We start from the raw sequence: 25,867 nt of genomic DNA, 5'->3' as shown, positions 1-25,867 counted from the left end.
TTTGGTACAATTTTGAAACAAATATATGGTAGGTCCTTCACAAAAAACTCATTTCGGGCACTTGAAAAATGGAAAATGAATTTTTGATACAAGGAAAATGAAAACTTCCTTAATCAACATTGTCATTCCAATATGCACCCTTATGCATAATATTAGATCGTTTCAACAAACTATGCCATGAATGTGGCCATAAGATTGATCATTTGGCTTGAAAGCAATGAATCTTCATACACGATAGCCCATTTCCGAGAACACTTTTTAAAAATAATCACTGTATTATAAGTTTATTATTTTTCCTCGTAACTTGGTCACATATTATGACACAACGCGAAGGTTTTTCATTTTTAAAATTTGTTATGCCCGTTTCAAAATGCAGTCGAAACGGCGGGCATGACCGTTCATAGCTAGGGATTGAATCTTCCAAATTTTTGTTGGATCTATGATTAAATATATACTTATTTACCTAAAAATGATTTTCGAGAAAAATAAAGAGCAATCTATGAGGGAGCTGCAGTTGAAATTTGACCCGCTTCCTTTTGAATCGACGGAAATTTGTCTTTTTCACGAAGGTGGATAAATGCTTTTGACACCCAACCATTTGGTCAATTGTACATTAAATATGGCATAGTATTTCAGAAAAATGATTTGGTTCAGTTTGGCAACAAATATATGGTAGGTCCTTCACACAAAAACTCATTTTGGTCCCTTGAAAAATGGAAAATGGATTTTTCATACAAGGAAAATGAAAACTTCCTTAAGCAATATTGTTTGTCATTCCAATATGCATCCTTTTGCACAATATTAGATCATTTTAACAAACTATGTCATGAACGTGGCCATAAGATTGATCATTTGGCTTGAAAGCCATGAATCTTCACACATGATAGCTCCTTCTGAGAACATTTTTTAAAATAATTACCCTATTATAAGTTTATTATTTTTCCTGGTAACTTGGTCACATATAATGACACAATGCAAAGGTGTTCCAATATTTTGAATTATTTTGAATTTTTCATGCCCGTTTCAAAATGCGGTCAAAACGGCGGGCATGACCGTTCATAGCTAGTTATTGAATCTTGGAAAAAATTTGTTGTTTCTCTGATTAAACATATACTTTTGTATCTAGAAATGATTTTTACAAAAAATCACGAGAAAACTATGAGGCAGACGCAGTTCAAATTTGACCCACTTCTAGCTAAATCGACGGAAATTTGTCTTTTTCACGAGAGGTGGATCATTTTTTTTGACATCAAATCATTTGGTAAATTGTATATTAAATATGTCCTAATATTATTGAAAAATTGATTTGGTCCAATTTTACAACAAATATATGGTAGGTCTTTCACAAAAGAACTCATTTTGGGCATTCGGAAAATGAAAAATAAATTTTTCGTCCAAAGAAAAAGAAAACTTACTTAGGTAACATTGTTTTTAACTTCATTGGCCTCTGCCCGCACTTGCTCGCGAAAAGAAAGGAAAGAAAAAACCGATTGAATCAAAAAAAGAAAAAAGTAAAGACTCAAAGGAGTGTTGGACGAGGGAAGAGTTTTGGATCGCTGGATGTCATTGGAGTGGATGGCCATGATTTGATCTTGGAGATGGATCCGTGGACTCGCATGCCATTGGCTGGCTGCTTTTCCATCTCTTATACCAAAGGAAAAAAAACATCTCAAAAAAGAACTCCAAACCCTAGCTCCGATCTGCCGTCACATTGGGGCCTTGTTTGGTACTAGTGTATTTTAGGAAATTTTGTAGGAATTATCCCGGTCAAACCCCTCAATCCCCACACATCCCATAACACAATTTGGTCCTAGTGTATTTGACATGTTTCATCCCCACATTTCCCCTCAAATCCCTAAACTATAGTACATTTTTCTCAATACCAAATACACTACCCCTGCCTAATGTATTTAGGATAAATGGGGATTTGAAGGGATTGGGTGAAGATTGGGATTTCACCCAATCCCTTGGGCCTTGTTTGGTACTAGTGTTTTTGAGGAGATTGGTGGGGATAATCCCCCAAGGGATTGGGTGAAACCCCAACCTTCACCCAATCCCTTCAAATCCCCATTTATCCCCAATACACTAGGTAGGGGTAGTGTATTGGGTATTGAGAAAAATGCACTATAATTTGAGGATTTGAGGGGAAATGTGGGGATGAAACATGTCAAATACGCTAGAACCAAATGGTGTTATGAGATATGTGGGGATTAAGAGATTTGACCGAGATAATCCCTATAAATTTCCTAAAATACACTAGTACCAAACAAGGCCTTGAGGATTATCCTCACCAATCTTTTCAAAAACACTAGTACCAAAGAAGGGCTGACGATTTTCCTTCACACCCCCGCCTCCCTTTCTTTCTTTCATTCAACACACGATCTCCTCTCTCGCCCCGATTCAGATCGATCCCCTCTCATCCCCCGATTCAGATCTCGCCCGCCGCCGCACGTTCTGCTCACCACCAGCCCTGGGGCCTCCTCCCTTCTTCTCGGTGTTCGGGATTGATGGCGATGTTGATGAAGGAGGAGAGGGCGGTGGACGATGCCCCGGGCTACCCCAAGGCCTACGCCAGGCTCTGCCGCGCCGGCGTTGGCGGGGGCGCGCTCGGCGCCTTCCTCCCCTACGCCCTCCAGCCCCACGAGGTACCTGCCTACCTTTTCTCGTGCAGATCCGCTTGCCCCGCTTCAGTGTTGCATCGTGATCTGATCTAGTGCATGCAGGCTGCTGCAGTTCTGCACCATCCTTGCCTTTCAACAATCGCCATCTTGAGAACACCGCCGCCGCCCGCTGATTTGGAGCAGACCTGCAGCAGCACACCGCCGCCGTCCAGCACGACTCCGTCTCCGCGCCAGGTAACGCACGGCTCTGCCTTCAATGCGCCCATCTGCTTCGCAGGTTCCCCCATCCCTTGGCTGGATCACGGTAGAGGAGCTCGCTGGTCTGTAGTTTTAGAATTTCAAGTTCGAATCAGGTTGCTTGCTTTACGCCGTTTCAGTAGTTGATGCTCAGCTTGCCGAGCGGAATGGTGCGTTAGTAATCATGCATGGTTCGTTTTGCTCACTGATAAATTCAAGCATGGAGAAAGCATACGTCTCCTAGCCACAATCCCATTGCCCTAGATGGAAAGTGAAACATCCGTAGGTCCATCTTGTACTGACATGGAGCCAGCAGCATCATTGTGCATCAGTCTTTGTTGCATCGCAGAGGGTACTTTGTTACTCGCAGGGCATGAGCATGGTGTGGTGTCTGTACTGGAGACTGGCCTCGGCTCAATCCTCCCTGAAGAAAAATGGAGAACACAAACACCTAGTATTACATCACATATCACATGGCCCAAAATGTTGACGGCAGCATTAATTCATGACGCAGTAAGAACAGTGCATCCGTACATGTACAACTGTGGTGATCAAGTAGAGGCGTACTGTAAATGTACAAGGATAGCCTGAAAAGTAGTTTTGTAAACGTACACGGGTAGCCCTTAACAAAGATGTACCAACAATTGTTTTGTACTCCCTCCATCCCATAATATAAGAGCGTTTTTGACACTACACTAGTGTAATAAACGCTCTTATATTATGGGAGAGAGGGAGTACAATATTTTTGTACTTTTGACATTTTAAAGATTTCTATGATTACGAAAAGAGATAATGCAGTGTCCCATAAACTAAAGCAATGTTTACTAAAGCATGGTACGTTAGTAATCCCTCCATTCCGTGCAATCCAGAATAATTACCTCTCAAATGGATTTGGTAGTTAGTACTAACCATCTCCACTCATGTTCTTTTGTTGCATTGCATCACTCTCTGAAAAAAATCGCTAGTGTTCAGTTTTCAGAGTCGGTTCAGTCCAGGTTCGGGAGACCATCAATAATATGTTTCTTGTGCTAATAGTTATCTCTGAAGAAGGTGTTAGTGTTCAGACTTCAGAGTCGGTTCAGTTTAGGCCTTGCACATGAAGAATATGTTTTTTGTGAATATCTACATCACCATTTAGTAGCACTTGTCACATGAGGCTCATTTAGTTTGTGATTTCTTCACTCGAATCCATAAGTTTTAACCTCTGCAATGGATTTTACAAGTGGGCACTGCCTCTACTGCTATTCTTCAGTTTCATTGCATCTCCTTGTACTTCTATCTGAAAAATAATCCATAAATGTTAGTCTACCATGACATTTACTCAGGTTACTATATATGAAACTTTTAGGTGTCTACCACGACCTCGTCCCGCCCCAAGGGCCGCTGCAGGCCCCCCGCTACGTCGACCTCGTCCCGCTCGAAACATTACAACAAAGATTCATGGAGCCCGAGGCATCCAAGGAGGCGGAGGCCGGAGATCCAGCAGATCCTCGCGTCCTAGGTAACTTTCTTAACCCCCTCCCATTTTTCCGCTGTAAATCTCCAATCCGGCAAGCCCACATGTAAACCTTGTTCCCGCTCAAAAGAACCAGGCTCCTGCAATCTGGCGAGACACAGCGCATGCTCATGAATCATGATGTTCTAACAAGCGCTCTCAAGTAATTGTACTGATTTGCCAAAAAACTAATTAATTTGGTGCAGTGTCCAGTGACGATGAGATAGACTAATCCGTGGAGCCTGAGTTCTACGACCCCACCATAGACGATGTCGATGAGCGGTGGGCACACAAGCAGAGGAAAGGGCAGACTTCTAATGCCGTGCTGAGCTGCCTGGCGTGTTTCACTACCTTGTGCCTGGATTCCCAGAGGTAATAATCCACTTGATCCTTCACATAGACAAAATGTGACTGCCTGACATTCATCTTTTGTTGCCTGAAACAGAAACAGTTTACTGAAACTGTTATAGTCCCAAAAACAGTTTACTGAAAATGTTGTAGTCTGAAAAAACAGTTTACTGAAACTGTTATAGTCCGAGAAACACTTTACTCAAAATGTTGTGGTCTGAAAAAAATAGCTAACTGAAACTGTTATAGTCCCAGAAACAGTTTACTGAAAATGTTGTAGTCTGAAAAAACAGTTTCCTGAAGCTCTTGTAGTCTGATAGTATTGGGAATTTTCTGCCACTGTTGTAATCTTGCAAGTAAGTAAAAAAAGATCTGTTATTTCGGGAATAAACCATCATGGAATTTAGAACTCCAAATCAGTTGATCCATCTCATTCAGCCTTAACCCAGAAGAGTGTGATATTCGTTTGATTTAGCCCATTTTACGTGTGTCGAATAACTCTGAACAAAACTCAGTTTCCAGCAATTATATTTAAATGAATCTTATTTCTGCATATTAGCTGTAATCTTGATCTTGGTCTTGTTTTTTTATTTTATTTCACAAAATTCTTGGCACTGTCTATCCTTGATAATTAAGTAAGTAATTAACTAATATATTTTGCCTTGGTCAGTAAAATTCCATAATGCGTTAACCCATCATAGCAAAAAAATAATGCCGGGTCCACGCAAGATCGGAAACAGCAACAGTTGTATGGTTTCTGTGACCATACAACATGTTTGATCATTTCCTCGCATGATTTACACGCTATATTTAAGAAATCCTTTGTGTAATACTCCTACTCAAAACATAAGGAATATGAATTTCTTTCCCTAAGTCAAGTTTTTAAATCTTGACAATATAGAAATAAATAATTTTTTTATTTTTCGAGTGCCCAAAATGAGTTTTTTGGTCCTTCATATCTGCCTATGTACTATAGAATCTCTACTTTATGCCAAGAGCTGCCTGTAGCATTGTGCTACCATTTGTGTGATGTTGAACAGTATGCTCTTAATATGTTGTTATATTCTCACAAAATACACCGGGTTGCTACTTATCGTTTGCCCTTTTACAAATATACTTTAGTTTTGTTGTTATGAGAATGGGCAGCCGGTGACGACAAGCTCACCCAGTTTTTTGCAGCAGGTAAAGTGAAGCGGTGGCCGGCGACGATGCGCAAGTGGGCGCTCCTTCTCGTCGTCCTCCTCCCCTAGCACGTGGTCGCGATGCATCGATCTCATGCGCGCACACGACTAGACTCCATAGTCGACAACCATTCCACACCTGCATGTACTGTGCGTCGGTCGTAGTGGCATGGCAGACCAAGAGGGAAACACAAGCATTCCCCCTGGATCACAACGGGGGCGCCAAAGCCTTTTTTTATTTCTTCCATTGGTGTGTTTCTTGTTGGGTTCTATCTAATGAGTTGTCTAATTTTGAGAGATGCCAATTAATAAATGTCTCGTCTCGTCTGGTTTCCAGCGATAAAATGGTGCGTAAGTTCTGATCTCTTTTGAGATTTTGATGGATAATAAAGAACTGTTAGCCTATGAACCGTGTTTCGGGTAAACCTGGTAGCTTTGCAGACTTTCTTTTGGGACTGAAACCCACTGGACACAACATAATGTTGAGTTCTATGGTGATGTACTATGGAGTTGATAATATTGCCAGCTTAGGTCACTGCTGTGCTTGTCAATCGACAAGTCTGCAAGTAGAAGGTAGCGTTAGATTAGTACCTAGCTTCGTCGTTTATTTGACCAGAAGAATCAGAACCAGCACATAGTATCCTTCACATAGTAGTACCACGTCAATTGTGAATTCTGTTTTCGGGAAGTCATTGTCGATGCAAGTTAATTAGCTGCAGCAACAAAGCAAAGTATCCTCTTCAAACTTAGTCAATGTCAAAGAAATCAGTATTCAGGAAGCAACCCCTGTTATTAGTATGCAGCAAGCAACTATTGTTATCATCCCACTCTGACACTCCTTTCCAACCCCTTTTATTAATCTGCAAGTAGAAGGCAGCGTTAGATTAGTATGCAGCAAGCTGATCTATAGCAAATATTGTTGCATGTAACTTTTTTAACTAGTTCTTCTTTTACATGAGCTCCACGCCTAAGATGGTTGGAAAATGTGAAAACGTCAACAAAAGTGCAAAGTCGCCAAGCCCTATCCAGCAAAGAGTTGTTTGTCCTATTTGACTGTAATAGATGGTAAAAATTGTAATATAGTAATATCTGGCATATCTGGGTGTAATAAATTGTAAAGTTTGTAATAGATTAATTTAGTATTATTTCATGAATTTCATGCGTTCTTTGTTATGTTTGAAATATTTGATTATAAGAGAAATATTTGATTATGAATGTGACTTGATAGTGTGTGAAGTGGGAGCCCATCTGTACATAGTGTGAAATTTCTATTATGTGGACCCAATGTGTGAGACTATGACAAGTGGGACCTATCTAATTTGTGGGACCGACTCTAAAATATAATTGCCAAAAGAATGTTAAAAGCCCACAGCCCAGAAATAAATAAAAGGTTGAATGGTTGGCCCATCTAGCTAGCAAAAATTAACAGGGAAAATATATAGTAAAAAGGCTGAATTAATGGGCTCGGCCCATCTAAAGCATCGAACTGGACCGGGCTCATTCTTATCAACGACCAATCAAATTGGTCCTAACTTTGCCACGTTAGCTTGCCACGTTGGATCCGACCTGTCTTGGGCAGACAACCAATGACCAAAACGATTGGTCGTAGAACCAATGACCTTTAGTTTGGTTGTAAATGTCTTCGACCATTCAAAAAAAAGGTCATTATAGTTCATTAGAGACCCTTCATACGTCCATTTTGCATCATGCTTTCATGTTGATATTTGTTGCTTTTTGTGCTGTTATATTACTTGTGGTACAATATTTATGTCTTTTCTCTCTTATGTTGCAAGGTTTATTTGAAGAGGGAGAATTCAGACAGCTGGAATTTTGGACTGGAAAATGAGCAAATCCTAGTCCACTATTCTGCACATCTCCAAATGCCCTGAAAAGTTACGTGGATTTTTTCTGGATTATATAAAAAATACTGGGTGAAAGAACTACCGGAGGGGGCCCACCAGGGCTCCACAAACCCTGCCACCGCCACCACCCCCCTAGTGGCGGAGTGGGGGCTTGTGGGCTCCCTGACGGCCCACTAGCCCCCCTCTTTTGCTATATGAAGCGTCCTGGTCCAGAAAAATCATTCGGGAGCTTTTTCGTGGTTTCGCCGCCGCCACGAGGCGGAACTTGAGCAGATCCAATCTAGAGCTCCGGCAGAACGATCCTGCCGAGGAAACTTCCCTCCGGAGGGGGGAATCATCGCCATCGTCATCACCAACACTCCTCTCGTCGGAGGGGAGGCATCTTCATCAACATCTTCATCATCACCATCTCCTTTCCAATCCCTAGTTCATCTCTTGTAACCAATCTTCGTCTCGCGACTCCGATTGGTACTTGTAAGGTTGCTAGTAGTGTTGATTACTCTTTGTAGTTGATGCTAGTTGGATTACTTGGTGGAAGAGTTTATGTTCAGATCCTTGATACTATTCATTACACCTCTGATCATGATTATGATTATGTCTTGTGAGTAGTTAATTTTGTTCCTGAGGACATGGGATAAGTCATGTTAATAATAGTCATGTGAATTTGATATTCATTCGGTATTTTGATATGATGTATGTTGTTTTTCCTCTAGTGGTATTATGTGAACGTCGACTACATAACACTTCACCATATTTGGGCCTAGAGGAAGGCAGTGGGAAGTACTAAGTAGATGATGGGTTGCTGGAGTGACAGAAGCTTAAACCCCAGTCTATGCGTTGCTTCATGAGGGGCTGATTTGGATCCACTAGTTTAATGCTATGGTTAGACTTTGTCTTAATTCTTCTTTTGTAGTTGCGGATGCTTGCGAGAGAGGTTAATCATAAGTGGGATGCTTGTCCAAGTAAGGGCAGTACCCAAGCGCCGGTCCACCAACATATCAAACTATCAAAGTAACGAACGCGAATCATATGAACATGATGAAACTAGCATGACAGAAATTCCCGTGTGTCCTCGGGAGCGTTTTTCCTCCTATAAGACTTTGTTCAGGCTTGTCCCTTGCTACAAAAGGGATTGGGCCACTCGCTGCACCGTTGCTACTACTTGTTACTTTTTTCTCGCTACACAATCACTTGTTACCGCTACTTTTAGTGCTTGCAATTATTACCTTGCTGAACTCCATTTATCAGAACCTTCTGCTCCTCGTTGGGTTCGACACTCTTACTTATCGAAAGTACTACAATTGATCCCCTATACTGGTGGGTCATCAAGACTCTTTTCTGGCGCCGTTGCCGGGGAGTGAAGCGCCTTTGGTAAGGAAACACTTTTATACTGTGCTGAAATTTATTGTCACTTTACACTATGGAAACTATTTCTTTGAGGAGTTTGTTCGGGCTATCTTCACCACGAACGGAAGCACGAGGAGGTGCTCCTCAACCTGAGGTACCTACTGAAAATATCTTTTATGAAATTTCTTCGGGTATGCTTGAGAAACTGCTGGCTGATCCTTTCACAAGAGATGGATTTTCACATCCAGAATTGCATCTAATCTATGTAGATGAAGTTTGTGGTTTATTTAAGTTTGCAGGTTTGCCCGAGGATGAGGTAAAGAAGAAAGTCTTTCCTTTATCTTTGAAGGATAAGGCGTTGACATGGTATAGGCTATGCGATGATACTGGATCATGGGGCTACAATCGGTTGAAATTGGAATTTCATCAAAAGTTCTATCCTATGCATTTAGTGCATCGTGATCGGAACTTTATTTATAACTTTTGGCCTCGTGACACGGAAAGCATAGCTCAAGCTTGGGGGAGGCTTAAATCAATGCTATATTCATGCCCCAATCATGAGCTCTCGAGAGAAATTATCACTCAAAACTTTTATGCTCGGCTTTCTCATGAAGATCGTACCATGCTTGACACTTTTATGAAGAAGGATATTGATCACAAGTGGAATTTATTGGAGAGAATCAAACACAACTCTGAAGATTGAGAGCTGGAAGAAGGTAAGGAGTCAGGTATGAATTTCCAGTTTGATTGTGTTAAATCTTTTGTTGAGACAAACACTGTTGGAAATATGCCCTAGAGGCAATAATAAATTAGTTATTATTATATTTCTTAGTTCATGATAATCTTTTATTATCCATGCTATAATTGTATTGATTGGAAACACAATACTTATGTGGATACATAGACAAAACACCGTCCCTAGTAAGCCTCTAGTTGACTAGCTCGTTGATCAAAGATGGTCAAGGTTTCCTGGCCATAGGCAAGTGTTGTCACTTGATAACGGGATCACATCATTAGGAGAATCATGTGATGGACTAGGCCCAAACTAATAGACGTAGCATGTTGATCGTGTCATTTTGTTGCTACTGTTTTCTGCGTGTCAAGTATTTGTTCCTATGACCATGAGATCATATAACTCACTGACACCGGAGGAATACTTTGTGTGTATCAAACGTCGCAACGTAACTGGGTGACTATAAAGATGCTCTACAGGTATCTCTGAAGGTGTTCGTTGAGTTAGTATGGATCGAGACTGGGATTTGTCACTCCGTGTGACGGAGAGGTATCTCGGGGCCCACTCGGTAATACAACATCACACACAAGCCTTGCAAGCAATGTGACTTAGTGTAAGTTGCGGGATCTTGTATTACGGAACGAGTAAAGAGACTTGCCAGTAAGCGATATTGAAATAGGTATGCGGATACTGACGATCGAACGTCGGGCAAGTAACATACCGAAGGACAAAGGGAATGACATACGGGATTATATGAATCCTTGGCACTGAGCAAACGATAAGATCTTCGTAGAATATGTAGGATCCGATATGGGCATCCAGGTCCCGCTATTGGATATTGATCGAGGAGTCTCTCGGGTCATGTCTACATAGTTCTCGAACCCGCAGGGTCTGCACACTTAAGGTTCAACGTTGTTTTATGCGTATTTGAGTTATATGGTTGGTTACCGAATGTTGTTCGGAGTCCCGGATGAGATCACGGACTTCACGAGGGTTTCCGGAATGGTCCGGAAACGAAGATTGATATATAGGATGACCTCATTTGATTACCGGAAGGTTTTCGGAGTTACCGGGAATGTACCGGGAATGACGAATGGGTTCCGGGTGTTCACCGGGGGGGGGGGGGGAGGAACCCACCCCGGGGAAGCCCATAGGCCTTTGGGGTGGCGCACCAGCCCTTAGTGGGCTGGTGGAACAGCCCAAGAAGGCCCTATGTGCCATAGGAAGAAAATCAAAGAGAAAAGAAAAAAAAGAGGAGGTGGGAAAAAGGGGAAGGACTCCTCCTTCCAAACCTAGTTGGACTCAGTTTGGAAGGGGAGGGTTCCCCCCTTTGGCTCGGCCGAACCCCTTGGGGGTCACTGACCCCAAGGTAAGGCTCCCCCTCTTCCCCCTATATATACAGAGGTTTTAGGGCTGATTTGAGACAACTTTGCCACGGCAGCCCGACCACATATCTCCACGGTTTTACCTCTAGATCGCGTTTCTACGGAGCTCGGGCGGAGCCCTGCTGAGATAAGATCACCACCAACCTCCGGAGCGCCGTCACGCTGCCGGAGAACTCTTCTAACTCTCCGTCTCTCTTGCTGGATCAAGAAGGCCGAGATCATCGTCGAGTTGTACGTGTGCTGAACGCGGAGGTGCCGTCCGTTCGGCACTAGATCGTGGGACGGATCGCGGGACGGTTCGTGGGACGGTTCGCGGGGCGGATCGAGGGACGTCAGGACGTTCCACTACATCAACCGCGTTCACTAACGCTTCTGCTGTGCGATCTACAAGGGTACGTAGATCAGAAATCCCCTCTCGTAGATGGACATCACCATGATAGGTCTTCGTGCGCGTAGGAAATTTTTTGTTTCCCATGCGACGTTTGTTGGAATTATGCCCTAGAGGCAATAATAAATGTATAGTTATTATTATAATTCCTGTATCAAGATAATAGTTTATTATCCATGCTATAATTGTATTGAATGAAGACTCATTTACATGTGTGGATACAAAGACAAAACACCGTCCCTAGCATGCCTCTAGTTAGCTAGCCAGTTGATCGATGATAGTCAGTGTCTTCTGATTATGAACAAGGTGTTGTTGCTTGATAACTGGATCACGTCATTGGGAGAATCACGTGATAGACTAGACCCAAACTAATAGACGTAGCATGTTGATCGTGTAATTTTGTTGCTACTGTTTTCTACGTGTCAAGTATTTATTCCTATGACCATGAGATCATATAACTCACTGACACCGGAGGAATGCTTTGTGTGTATCAAACGTCGCAACGTAACTGGGTGACTATAAAGATGCTCTACAGGTATCTCCGAAGGTGTTAGTTGAGTTAGTATGGATCAAGACTGGGATTTGTCACTCCGTGTGACGGAGAGGTATCTCAGGGCCCACTCGGTAATACAACATCACACATAAGCCTTGCAAGCAATGTAACTTAGTGTAAGTTGCGGGATCTTGTATTACGGAACGAGTAAAGAGACTTGCCGGTAAACGAGATTGAAATAGGTATGCGGATATCGACGATCGAATCTCGGGCAAGTAACATACCGAAGGACAAAGGGAATGACATACGGGATTATACGAATCCTTGGCACTGAGGTTCAAACGATAAGATCTTCGTAGAATATGTAGGATCCAATATGGGCATCCAGGTCCCGCTATTGGATATTGACCGAGGAGTCTCTCGGGTCATGTCTACATAGTTCTCGAACCCGCAGGGTCTGCACACTTAAGGTTCGACGTTGTTTTATGCGTATTTGAGTTATATGGTTGGTTACCGAATGTTGTTCGGAGTCCCAGATGAGATCACGGACGTCATGAGGGTTTCCGGAATGGTCCGGAAACGAAGATTGATATATAGGATGACCTCATTTGATTACCGGAAGGTTTTCGGAGTTACCGGGAATGTACCGGGAATGACGAATGGGTTCCGGGAGTTCACCGGGGGGGGGGGGGGGGCAACCCACCCCGGGGAAGCCCATAGGCTTTGGGGAGACACACCAGCCCTTAGTGGGCTGGTGGAACAGCCCCAAGGGGGCCTATGCGCCAAGACAAAGAAATCAAAGGAAAAGAAAAAAAAAGAGGGAGGAAGTGGGAAGGGAGGGGGACTCCTCCCACCAAACCAAGTCCAACTCGGTTTGGGGGGGGAGTCCTCCCCCCCTTGGCTCGGCCGACCCCTTGAGGGTCCCTTGGACCCCAAGGCAAGGTCCCCCTCCCTCCTCCTATATATATGGAGCTTTTAGGGCAGATTTGAGACGACTTTCTCACGGCTGCCCGACCACATACCTCCATAGTTTTTCCTCTAGATCGCGTTTCTGCGGAGCTCGGGAGGAGCCCTGCTGAGACAAGGTCATCACCAACCTCCGGAGCGCCGTCACGCTGCCGGAGAACTCTTCTACCTCTCCATCTATCTTGCTGGATCAAGAAGGCCGAGATCCTCGTCGAGCTGTACGTGTGCTGAACGCGGAGGTGCCGTCCGTTCGGTACTAGATCGTGGGACTGATCGCGGGATTGTTCGCGGGGCGGATCGAGGGACGTGAGGACGTTCCACTACATCAACCGTGTTCTCTAACGCTTCTGCTGTACGATCTACAAGGGTACGTAGATCACTCATCCCCTCTCGTAGATGGACATCACCATGATAGGTCTTCGTGCGCGTAGGAAATTTTTTGTTTCCCATGCGACGTTCCCCAACAGTGGCATCATGAGCTAGGTTCATGCGTAGATGTCTTCTCGAGTAGAACACAAAATTTTTTGTGGACGGTGATGTGCGTTTTGCTGCCCTCCTTAGTCTTTTCTTGATTCCGCGGTATTGTTGGATTGAAGCGGCTTGGACCGACATTACTCGTACGCTTATGAGAGACTGGTTTCATCGTTACGAGTAACCCCCTTGGTTCAAAGATGACTGGCAAGTGACGGTTTCTCCAACTTTAGTTGAATCGGATTTGACCGAGGAGGTCCTTGGATGAGGTTAAATAGAAACTCATAGATCTCCGTTGTGGTGTTTGCGTAAGTAAGATGCGATCCTACTAGATACCCTTGGTCACCACGTAAAACATGCAACAACAAAATTAGAGGACGTCTAACTTGTTTTTGCAGGGTATGATTGTGATGTGATATGGCCAATGATGTGATGTGATATATTGGATGTATGAGATGATCATATTGTAATAGAAATATCGACTTACACGTCGATGGTACGGCAACCGGCAGGAGCCATAGGGTTGTCTTTATACTATCGTTTGTGCTTGCAGATGCGTTTACTATTTTGCTAGGATGTAGCTTTAGTAGTAATAGCATAAGTAGCACGACAACCCCGATGGCAACACGTTGATGGATGATCATGGTGTGGCGCCGGTGACAAGAAGATCGTGCCGGTGCTTTGGTGATGGAGATCAAGAAGCACGTGATGATGACCATATCATGTCACTTATGAATTGCATGTGATGTTAATCCTTTTTGCACCTTATTTTGCCTAGAACGACGGTAGCATTATGAGGTGATCTCTCACTAAAATTTCAAGACGAAATTGTGTTCTCCCCGACTGTGCACCGTTGCTACAGTTCGTCGTTTCGAGACACCACGTGATGATCGGGTGTGATAGACTCAACGTTCACATACAACGGGTGCAAAACAGTTGCGCACGCGGAACACTCGGGTTAAGCTTGACGAGCCTAGCATGTGCAGACATGGCCTCGGAACACATGAGACCGAAAGGTCGATCATGAATCATATAGTTGATATGATTAGCATAGGGATGCTTACCACTGAAACTATACTCAACTCACGTGATGATCGGACTTGGGATAGTGTAAGTGGATCATGAACCACTCAAATGACAAGAGAGATGTACTTTTTGAGTGGGAGTTTAGCATATAATTTGATTAAGTTGAACTCTAATTATCTTGAACATAGTCTTAGTCCAATTTGAATATATTTGTGTTGTAGATCATGGCTCACGCAAGTGTCATCCTGAATTTTAATACGTTCCTAGAGAAAGCTAAGTTGAAAGATGATGGAAGCAACTTTGTAGACTGGGCTCGTAATCTTAAGCTAATCTTACAAGCTGGGAAGAAGGATTATGTCCTTAATGCTGCGCTAGGAGATGAACCACCCGCTACGGCTGATCAGGATGTTAAGAACGCTTGGTTAGCGCGTAAGGAGGACTACTCAATAGTTCAGTGTGCAGTCTTGTATGGCTTAGAACCGGGACTTCAACGTCGCTTTGAGCGTCATGGAGCATTTGAGATGTTCCAGGAGTTGAAGTTTATCTTTCAGAAGAACGCCCGGATCGAGAGGTATGAGACCTCCGATAAATTCTATGCTTGCAAGATGGAGGAAAACTCGTCTGTCAGTGAACATGTGCTCAAAATGTCTGGGTACTCAAACCGTCTAGCTGAACTGGGGATTGAACTCCCGCAAGAAGCTATCACTGACAGAATCCTTCAATCACTGCCACCAAGCTATAAAGGCTTTGTGTTGAACTACAACATGCAAGGGATGAACAAGTCTCCCGGCGAGTTGTTTGCGATGCTGAAAGTCGCAGAGTCTGAACTCCGTAAAGAGCATCAAGTGTTGATGGTGAGCAAGACCACTAGTTTCAAGAGAAACGGCAAAGGCAAGAAGGGCAATTCGAAGAAGAGCGGCAAGCCTGTTGCCAATCCGTCGAAGAAACCCAAGGCTGGACCTAAGCCTGAAACAGAGTGCTTCTATTGCAAGGGTATGGGTCACTGGAAGCGCAATTGCCCCAAGTATCTGGCAGATAAGAAGGCGGGCAAAGAAAAATCAGGTATATATGATATACATGTTATTGATGTGTACTTAACCGGCTCTCGTAGTAGTGCCTGGGTATTCGATACCGGTTCTGTTGCTCACATTTGCAACTCGAAGCAGGAACTGCGGAATATACGAAGGCTGGCGAAAGACGAAGTGATGATGCGCGTAGGAAACGGTTCCAAGGTTGATGCAATCGCCGTCGGCACAATGTCACTTCAGCTACCATCGGGATTAGTGATGAACTTAAATCATTGTTATTTAGTGCCTGCGTTGAGCATGAACATTATATCTGGATCTTGTTTATTGCCAGACGGTTACTCTTTTAAGTCTGAGAATAATGGTTGTTCTATTTCTATGAGTAACATCTTTTATGGTCATGCACCGAATGTGAGAGGATTGTTCATGTTGAATCTTGATAACGATACGCATATACATAACACTGAGACCAAAAGGGTTAGAGTAAACAATGATAGCGCCATATTTTTATGGCACTGCCGCTTAGGTCATATTGGTGTAAAACGCATGAAGAAACTCCATGCTGATGGACTTTTGGAGTCACTTGACTTTGATTCACTTGACACGTGCGAACCATGCCTCATGGGCAAGATGACTAAGACTCCGTTCTCCGGAACAATGGAGCGTGCTAGTGACTTGTTGGAAATCATACATACCGATGTGTGTGGTCCAATGAGCGTGGAGGCACGCGGCGGATATCGTTATTTTCTCACCTTCACTGACGATTTAAGTAGATATGGCTATGTCTACTTGATGAAGCACAAGTCTGAAACATTTGAAAAGTTCAAGCAATTTCAGAGTGAAGTGGAAAATCATCGTAACAAGAAGATCAAGTTCCTACGGTCTGATCGTGGGGGTGAATATCTGAGTTTCAAGTTTGGTACTCACTTAAGACAGTGTGGAATTGTTTCGCAGTTAACACCGCCTGGAACACCACAGCGTAATGGTGTGTCGAACGTCGTAATCGTACTTTGTTAGAGATGGTGCGATCTATGATGTCTCTTACTGATTTGCCGTTATCATTTTGGGGTTATGCATTAGAAACAGCTGCATTCACTTTAAATAGGGCACCATCGAAATCCGTTGAGACGACACCATACGAACTGTGGTATGGCAAAAGGCCAAAGTTGTCGTTTCTTAAAGTTTGGGGATGTGATGCTTATGTCAAAAAGCTTCAGCCTGAAAAGCTGGAACCCAAAGCGGAAAAGTGCGTCTTCATAGGTTACCCAAAAGAGACAGTTGGGTACACCTTCTATCTCAAATCCGAGGGCAAAGTGTTTGTTGCTAAGAACGGAACTTTTCTCGAGAAGGAGTTTCTCTCGAGAGAATTGAGTGGGAGGAAGATAGAACTTGACGAGGTTGTCGAACCTCTCATCCCTCTGGATGGTGGCGCAGGGCAAGGGGAAACCTCTGTCGTTGCGACGCCGGTTGAGGAGGAAGTTAATGGTGATGATCATGAAACTCCAGTTCAAGTTTCTGTTGAACCACGCAGGTCGACGAGATCACGCGCTGCTCCAGAGTGGTACGGTAATCCCGTCTTATCAATCATGTTGTTGGACAACAATGAACCTGCAAATTATGAAGAAGCAATGGTGGGCCCAGATTCCAACAAATGGCTAGAAGCCATGAAATCCGAGATAGGATCCATGTATGAGAACAAAGTGTGGACTTTGGAGATACTACGTGAGGGCCGCAAGGCTATTCAGAACAAATGGATCTTTAAGAAGAAGACGGACGCTGACGGTAATGTGACCGTTTATAAAGCTCGACTTGTGGCAAAGGGTTTTTCACAAGTTCTAGGAGTTGACTACGATGAGACCTTCTCACCCGTAGCGATGCTTAAGTCCGTCAGAATCATGTTAGCAATAGCTGCATTTCTCGATTATGAAATCTGGCAGATGGATGTCAAAACGGCGTTCCTTAACGGTTTCCTTAAGGAAGAGTTGTATATGATGCAACCCGAAGGTTCTGTCGATCCTAAAAAATGCTGACAGAGTGTGCAAGCTCCAGCGATCCATTTATGGACTGGTGCAAGCATCTCGGAGTTGGAACAAACGTTTTGATGAGGTGATCAAAGCATTTGGGTTTATACAAGTGGTTGGAGAATCTTGTATTTACAAGAAAGTGAGTGGGAGCTCTGTGGCGTTTCTAATATTGTATGTAGATGACATATTACTGATTGGAAACAACGTAGAGCTTTTGGAGAGCATAAAAGGTTACTTGGATAAAAGTTTCTCTATGAAGGACCTAGGAGAAGCTGCTTACATTCTAGGCATTAAGATCTATAGGGATAGATCAAAACGCCTGATAGGACTTTCACAAAGCACATACCTTGATAAAGTTTTGAAGAGGTTCAAAATGGAACAGTCCAAGAAAGGGTTCTTGCCAGTGTTACAAGGTACGAGATTGAGTAAGACTCAGTGCCCAGCAACTGATGAAGATAGAGAGCATATGCGCTCCGTCCCCTATGCTTCAGCCATAGGTTCTATCATGTATGCAATGCTGTGCACTAGACCGGATGTTAGCCTGGCCATAAGTATGGCAGGTAGGTTCCAGAGTAATCCAGGAGTGGATCACTGGACAGCGGTCAAGAATATCCTGAAGTGCCTGAAAAGGACTAAGGAGATGTTTCTCGTGTATGGAGGTGACGAAGAGCTCGCCGTAAAAGGTTACGTCGATGCAAGCTTTGACACAGATCCGGACGACTCTAAGTCGCAAACCGGATATGTATTTATTCTTAATGGGGGTGCAGTAAGCTGGTGCAGTTCCAAGCAAAGCGTCGTAGCAGATTCTACATGTGAAGCAGAGTACATGGCTGCCTCGGAGGCGGCTAAGGAGGGTGTCTGGATGAAGCAGTTCATGACGGATCTTGGAGTGGTGCCAAGTGCACTGGATCCAATAACCTTGTTCTCTGACAACACTAGTGACATTGCCTTAGCAAAGGAACCACGGTTTCACAAGAAGACCAGACACATCAAACGACGCTTCAACCTCATCCGCGACTACGTCGAGGAAGAGGACGTAAATATATGCAAGGTGCACATGGATCTGAATGTAGTAGACCCGCTGACTAAACCTCTTCCACGGCCAAAACATGATCGACACCAGAACTGTATGGGTGTTAGATTTATTACAATGTAATTCACATGGTGATGTGAGGGCTAGATTATTGACTCTAGTGCAAGTGGGAGACTGTTGGAATTATGCCCTAGAGGCAATAATAAATGTATAGTTATTATTATAATTCCTGTATCAAGATAATAGTTTATTATCCATGCTATAATTGTATTGAATGAAGACTCATTTACATGTGTGGATAAATAGACAAAACACCGTCCCTAGCATGCCTCTAGTTAGCTAGCCAGTTGATCGATGATAGTCAGTGTCTTCTGATTATGAACAAGGTGTTGTTGCTTGATAACTGGATCACGTCATTGGGAGAATCACGTGATGGACTAGACCCAAACTAATAGACGTAGCATGTTGATCGTGTCATTTTGTTGCTACTGTTTTCTGCGTGTCAAGTATTTATTCCTATGACCATGAGATCATATAACTCACTGACACCGGAGGAATGCTTTGTGTGTATCAAACATCGCAACGTAACTGGGTGACTATAAAGATGCTCTACAGGTATCTCCGAAGGTGTTAGTTGAGTTAGTATGGATCAAGACTGGGATTTGTCACTCCGTGTGACGGAGAGGTATCTCGGGGCCCACTCGGTAATACAACATCACACATAAGCCTTGCAAGCAATGCAACTTAGTGTAAGTTGCGGGATCTTGTATTACGGAACGAGTAAAGAGACTTGCCGGTAAACGAGATTGAAATAGGTATGTGGATACCGACGATCGAATCTCGGGCAAGTAACATACCGAAGGACAAAGGGAATGACATACGGGATTATACGAATCCTTGGCACTGAGGTTCAAACGATAAGATCTTCGTAGAATATGTAGGATCCAATATGGGCATCCAGGTCCTGCTATTGGATATTGACCGAGGAGTCTCTCGGGTCATGTCTACATAGTTCTCGAACCCGCAGGGTCTGCACACTTAAGGTTCGACGTTGTTTTATGCGTATTTGAGTTATATGGTTGGTTACCGAATGTTGTTCGGAGTCCCGGATGAGATCACGGACGTTACGAGGGTTTCTGGAATGGTCCGGAAACGAAGATTGATATATAGGATGACCTCATTTGATTACCGGAAGGTTTTCGGAGTTACCGGGAATGTACCGGGAATGACGAATGGGTTCCGGGAGTTCACCCGGGGGGGGGGGGGGACAACCCACCCCGGGGAAGCCCATAGGCTTTGGGGAGACACACTAGCCCTTAGTGGGCTGGTGGAACAGCCCCAAGGGGGCCTATGCGCCAAGACAAAGAAATCAAAGGAAAAGAAAAAAAAAGAGGGAGGAAGTGGGAAGGGAGGGGGACTCCTCCCACCAAACCAAGTCCAACTCGGTTTGGGGGGGGGGGGAGTCCTCCCCCCCTTGGCTCGGCCGACCCCTTGAGGGTCCCTTGGACCCCAAGGCAAGGTCCCCCTCCCTCCTCCTATATATATGCAGCTTTTAGGGCAGATTTGAGACGACTTTCTCACGGCTGCCCGACCACATACCTCCATAGTTTTTCCTCTAGATCGCGTTTCTGCGGAGCTCGGGCGGAGCCCTGCTGAGACAAGGTCATCACCAACCTCCGGAGCGCCGTCACGCTGCCAGAGAACTCTTCTACCTCTCCGTCTCTCTTGCTAGATCAAGAAGGCCGAGATCATCGTCGAGCTGTACGTGTGCTGAACGCGGAGGTGCCGTCCGTTCGGTACTAGATCGTGGGACTGATCGCGGGATTGTTCGCGGGGCGGATCGAGGGACGTGAGGACGTTCCACTACATCAACCGCGTTCTCTAACGCTTCTGCTGTACGATCTACAAGGGTACGTAGATCACTCATCCCCTCTCGTAGATGGACATCACCATGATAGGTCTTCGTGCGCGTAGGAATTTTTTTGTTTCCCATGCGACGTTCCCCAACAACGTTCCCCATCAGTGGCATCATGATCTAGGTTCATGCGTAGATGTCTTCTCGAGTAGAACACAAAAGTTTTTGTGGGCGGTGATGTGCGTTTTGCTGCCCTCCTTAGGCTTTTCTTGATTCCGCGGTATTGTTGGATCGAAGCGGCTCGGACCGACATTACTCGTACGCTTACGAGAGACTGGTTTCATCGCTACGAGTAACTCCGTTGCTCAAAGATGACTGGCGGGTGTCAGTTTCTCCAACTTTAGTTGAATCGGATTTGACCGAGGAGGTCCTTGGATGAGGTTAAATAGCAACTCATATATCTCCGTTGTGGTGTTTGCGTAAGTAAGATGCGATCCTACTAGATACCCATGGTCACCACGTAAAACATGCAACAACAAAATTAGAGGACGTCTAACTTGTTTTTGCAGGGTATGCTTGTGATATTATATGGCCAACGATGTGATGTGATATATTGGATGTATGAGATGATCATGTTGTAATAGAAAGTTTCGACTTGCATGTCGATGGTACGACAACCGGCAGGAGCCATAGGGTTGTCTTTATAACTAACGTTTGTGCTTGCAGATGCGTTTACTATTTTGCTAGGATGTAGCTTTAGTAGTAATAGCATGAGTAGCATGACAACCCCAATGGCGACACGTTGATGGAGATCATGGTGTGGCGCCGGTGACAAGAAGATCGTGCCGGTGCTTTGGTGATGGAGATCAAGAAGCACGTGATGATGGCCATATCATGTCACTTATGAATTGCATGTGATGTTAATCCTTTTATGCACCTTTTTTTTGCTTAGAACAACGGTAGCATTATGAGGTGATCTCTCACTAAAATTTCAAGACGAAATTGTGTTCTCCCCGACTGTGCACCGTTGCGGCAGTTCTTCGTTTCGAGACACCACGTGATGATCGGGTGTGATAGACTCAACGTTCACATACAACGGGTGCAAAACAGTTGCACACGCGGAACACTCGGGTTAAGCTTGACGAGCCTAGCATGTGCAGACATGGCCTCAGAACACATGAGACCGAAAGGTCGAGCATGAATCGTATAGTTGATATGATTAGCATAGAGATGCTTACCACTGAAACTATTCTCAACTCACGTGATGATCGGACTTGAGATAGTGGATTTGGATCATGTACCACTCAAATGACTAGAGAGATGTACTTTTTGAGTGGGAGTTCTTAAGCAATATGATTAATTGAACTAATTGTCATGAACATAGTCTAATGGTCTTTGCGAATTACGATGTAGCTTGCGCTATAGCTCTACTGTTTTTTATATGTTCCAAGAGAAAATTTAGTTGAAAGTTGATAGTAGCAAACTTTGCAGACTAAGTCTATAAAACCGGGGATTGTCCTCATTGCTGCGCAGAAGGCTTATGTCCTTAATGCACCACTCGGTGTGCTGCACCTCGAGCGTCGTCTGTGGATGCTGTGAACATCCGACATACACGTTTCTGATGACTACATGATAGTTCAGTGCAAAATACTTAATGGCTTAGAAGCAAGGCGCCGAAAATGTCTTGAAACGTCACGGAACATAATGATGTTCTAAAGAGATGAAATTGTGATTTCATGCTTGTGCCCTTGTTAAGAGGTACGCGACCTCCGACAAGATTCTTTGTCCACAAAGTAAAGGAGAAAAGCTCAATCGTTGAGCGTGTGCTCAGATTTTCTGAGTACGACAATCGCTTGAATCAAGTGGGAGTTAATCTTCCAGATGAGATAGTGATGGTTCTCCAAAGTCACTGCCACCAAGCTGTGAGAGCTTCATGATGAACTGTAACATATCAAGGATAGATACAATGATCCTTGAGCGATTCGCGATGTTTGACACTGCGAAAGTAGAAATCAAGAAGGAGCATCAATAGTTGATGGTTTGTAAAACCACTAAGTTTCAAGAAAGGCAAGGGCTAGAAGGGATACTTCGTGAAACGGCAAAACAGTTGCTGCACTAATGAAGAGACCCAAGATTAAACCCAGACCCGAGACTAAGTGCTTCTGTAATGAGGGGAACAGTCACTAAGGCGGAGCAACTCTAGATACTTGGTAGATAAGAAGGCTGGCAAAAGTCGAAAGAAGTATATTTGATATACATGATGTTGATGTCTACTTTACTAGTACTCCTAGTAGCGTGAGGGTATTGGATACCGGTTCGGTTGCTAAGTGATTAGTAACACGAAATGAAAGCTACGACATAAACGTAGACTAGCTAAAGGCGAGGTGACGATACGTGTTGGAAGTGTTTCCAAGGTTGATATGATCAAACGTCGCACACTCCCTCTACCATCGGGATTGGTGTTAAACCTAAATAATTGTTATTTGGTGCTTGCGTTAAGCATGAACATGATTGGATCGTGTTTATTGCAATACGATTATTCATTTAAAGAGAATAATGGTTACTCTATTTGCTTGAATAATCACCTTCAATGGTTTACTGAATCTCGATCGTAGTGTTACACATGTTCATAATAATGGTGCCAAAAGATACGAGGTAATGATGATAGTACCACTTACTTGTCGCATTGCCGCTTGAGTCATGTTAGTATAAATTGCATGAAGAGGCTCCATGCTGATGGATCTTTATACTCACTTGATTTTGAATCACTAGTGACATGCAAATCATACCACATGAGCAAGGCCTTGTTTTCATTGAGATGAAACAAGATAGTAACTTGTTGGAAGTGATGCACTTTGATGTATGCAGTCCAATGGGTGCTGAGGCACGCAGTGAATATCATTATGTTCTTACTTCAATGATGATTTGAGTAGATACAAGAGTATTTACTTAATGAATCACAAGTCTGAAATATTGAAAGGTTCGATTCTGTTTTAGAGTGAAGTTCGTCGTAACGAGAGGATAAAATGTCTACGATATGATCATAGAAATGAATATCCGAGTTACGAGTTTTGGTACGCAGTTAAGACAGTGTGGAAATTGTTTCACAGTTCATGCCACCTAGAACATCATAGTGTGATGATGTGTCTGAACGTCATAGCCACGCACTATTTGGTATGGTGCATGCTATGATGTCTCTTATCGAATTACCACTATCGTTTATGGGTTATGCATTAGAGACAACCGCATTCACTTTAAATAGGGCACCGCGTATTTCCGTTGAGATGACACAATATAGACTGAGGTTTAGAGAAATCTAAAATGTCGTTTCTTGAAAGTTTGGGGCTTCGACACTTATGTGAAAAAAATTCAGTCTGATAAGCTCGAACCCAAAGCGGATAAATGCATCTTCATAGGATATCCAAAACAGTTGGGTACATCTCCTATCTCAGATCCGAAAGCAAAGTGTTTGTTTCTAGAAACGGATCCTTTCTCGAGGAAAGGTTTCTCTCGAAAGAATTGAGTGGGAGGGTGGTAGAACTTGATGAGGTTATTGAACCATCACTTCAACCAGTGTGTAGCAGGGCGCAGGAAGTTGTTCCTGTGGCGCCTACACCAATTGAAGTGAAAGCTGATGATGGTGATCATCGAGCATCAGATCAAGTTACTACAAACCTCGTAGGTTGACAAGGTCGCGCACTACTGCAGAGTGGTACGGTAACCCTGTCTTGGAGGTCATGTTGTTTAGCAACAATGAACCTACGAGTTATGGAGAAAGCAATGGTGGGCCCGGATTCCGACAAATGGCTGGAGGCCATGAAATCCGAGAGAGGATCCATGTATGAAAACGAAGTGTAGACTTTGGAAGAACTACTTGATGGTCATAGGACTATTGAGTAAAGATGGATCTTTAAAAGGAAGACAGACGATGATGGTGATAAGTCACTATTAAGAAAAGCTTGACTTGTCGCAAAGATGTTTCCGACAAGATCAAACAGTTGACTATGATGAGACTTTCTCACTCGTAGCGATGTTAAAAGTCTGTCAAAATTATGTTAGTAGTTGTTGCATTATTTGTGAAATATTGCACATAGGAAGACAAAACGTTGTTTCCTCGATGGCTTCCTTGAGCAAACATTGTATGTGATACAACCAGGAGGTTTTGTCGATCCTAAAGATACTAACAAGTATGCAAGCTCCAGCGATCATTCAATGGACTCGTGCAAGCATCTCGGAGTTGGAATATACACTTTGATGAGATGATCAAAGATTTTGGATTTGTACAAGGTTTATGAGAAACTTGTATTTCCAAAGAAGTGAGTGGGAGCACTATAGAATTTCTGATAAGTATATGTGGTTGACATATTGTTGATCAGAAGTAATGTAGAATTTCTGTGAAGCATAAAAGGTTGTTTGAAAGGAGTTTTCAAAGGAATACCTGGATTGAGCTACTTGAACGTTGAGCATCAAAGATCTATGGAGATAGATTGAAAGCGCTTAATGGAAGTTTCAACAAGATGCATGCCTTGACAAGTTTTTGAAGGAGTTCAAAATAGATAAGCAAAGAAGGAGTTCTTGGTTGCGTTGTAAGGTGTGAATTTGAGCAAGACTCAAAACCCGACCACGGCAGAATAAAGAGAATAGACGAAGGTCGTCTTCAATGCCTTAGCCGTAGAATCTGAAGTATGCCATGCTGTGTACCGCACCTGATGTGTGCCTTCACTCAAAGTCTGTTGAGAGGTACAGAGAGTGATCCATGATTGAATCACTAGCAGCGGTCAAAATTTATCCTTAGTAACTAATGGACTAAGGAATTTTTCTCGATTATGGAGGTGGTTAAAGAGTTCGTCGTAAAGGGTTACGTCGATGCAAGCTTTGACACTAATCCGAATAACTATGAGTAGTGAAACGGATTCGTATAGTAGAGTAGATATTTGGAGCATTTCCGAATAGCACGTAGTAGCGGCATCTATGAGATGACATAAAGATTTGTAAAGAACGCACGGATCTGAAAGTTTCAGAACCGTTGACTAAAACCTCTCTCACGAGCAAGACGTGATCAGACCCCAGAACTATATGGGTGTTGGATTCGTTGAAATCACATGGTGATGTGAACTAGATTATTGACTCTAGTGCAAGTGGGAGACTGTTGGAAATATGCCCTAGAGGCAATAATAAATTAGTTATTATTATATTTCTTAGTTCATGATAATCGTTTATTATCCATGCTATAATTGTATTGATTGGAAACACAATACTTGTGTGGATACATAGACAAAACACTGTCCCTAGTAAGCCTCTAGTTGACTAGCTAGTTGATCAAAGATGGTCAAGGTTTCCTGGCCATAGGAAAGTGTTGTCACTTGATAACGGGATC

At 43.5% G+C, this 25,867-nt stretch overlaps 1 protein-coding gene across 2 annotated transcripts; it reads left to right on the top strand.

The window, feature by feature from the left end:
• Positions 1-2,326: 2,326 nt before the first annotated feature.
• Positions 2,327-6,261, top strand: LOC123430494. Of its 2 annotated transcripts, none has more exons than XM_045114361.1 (5): positions 2,327-2,645; positions 2,724-2,855; positions 4,207-4,359; positions 4,560-4,725; positions 5,884-6,261. In XM_045114361.1, exons 1-3 carry the CDS (start codon positions 2,508-2,510, stop codon positions 4,357-4,359), a joined length of 423 nt encoding a protein of 140 aa, XP_044970296.1. In that variant the 5' UTR covers positions 2,327-2,507; the 3' UTR covers positions 4,560-4,725; positions 5,884-6,261. The 2 variants fall into 2 exon arrangements, with proteins under 2 accessions (XP_044970296.1, XP_044970297.1); XM_045114362.1 differs by having other exon boundaries at positions 5,881-6,261.
• Positions 6,262-25,867: the final 19,606 nt, after the last annotated feature.

Source organism: Hordeum vulgare, chromosome 2H, assembly GCF_904849725.1.
Source record: "Hordeum vulgare subsp. vulgare chromosome 2H, MorexV3_pseudomolecules_assembly, whole genome shotgun sequence".
Classification (NCBI taxonomy): domain Eukaryota; kingdom Viridiplantae; phylum Streptophyta; class Magnoliopsida; order Poales; family Poaceae; genus Hordeum; species Hordeum vulgare.
The sequence above is the reverse complement of the archived record's forward strand: the minus strand, read 5'-3'. Positions and strand labels throughout refer to the sequence as shown.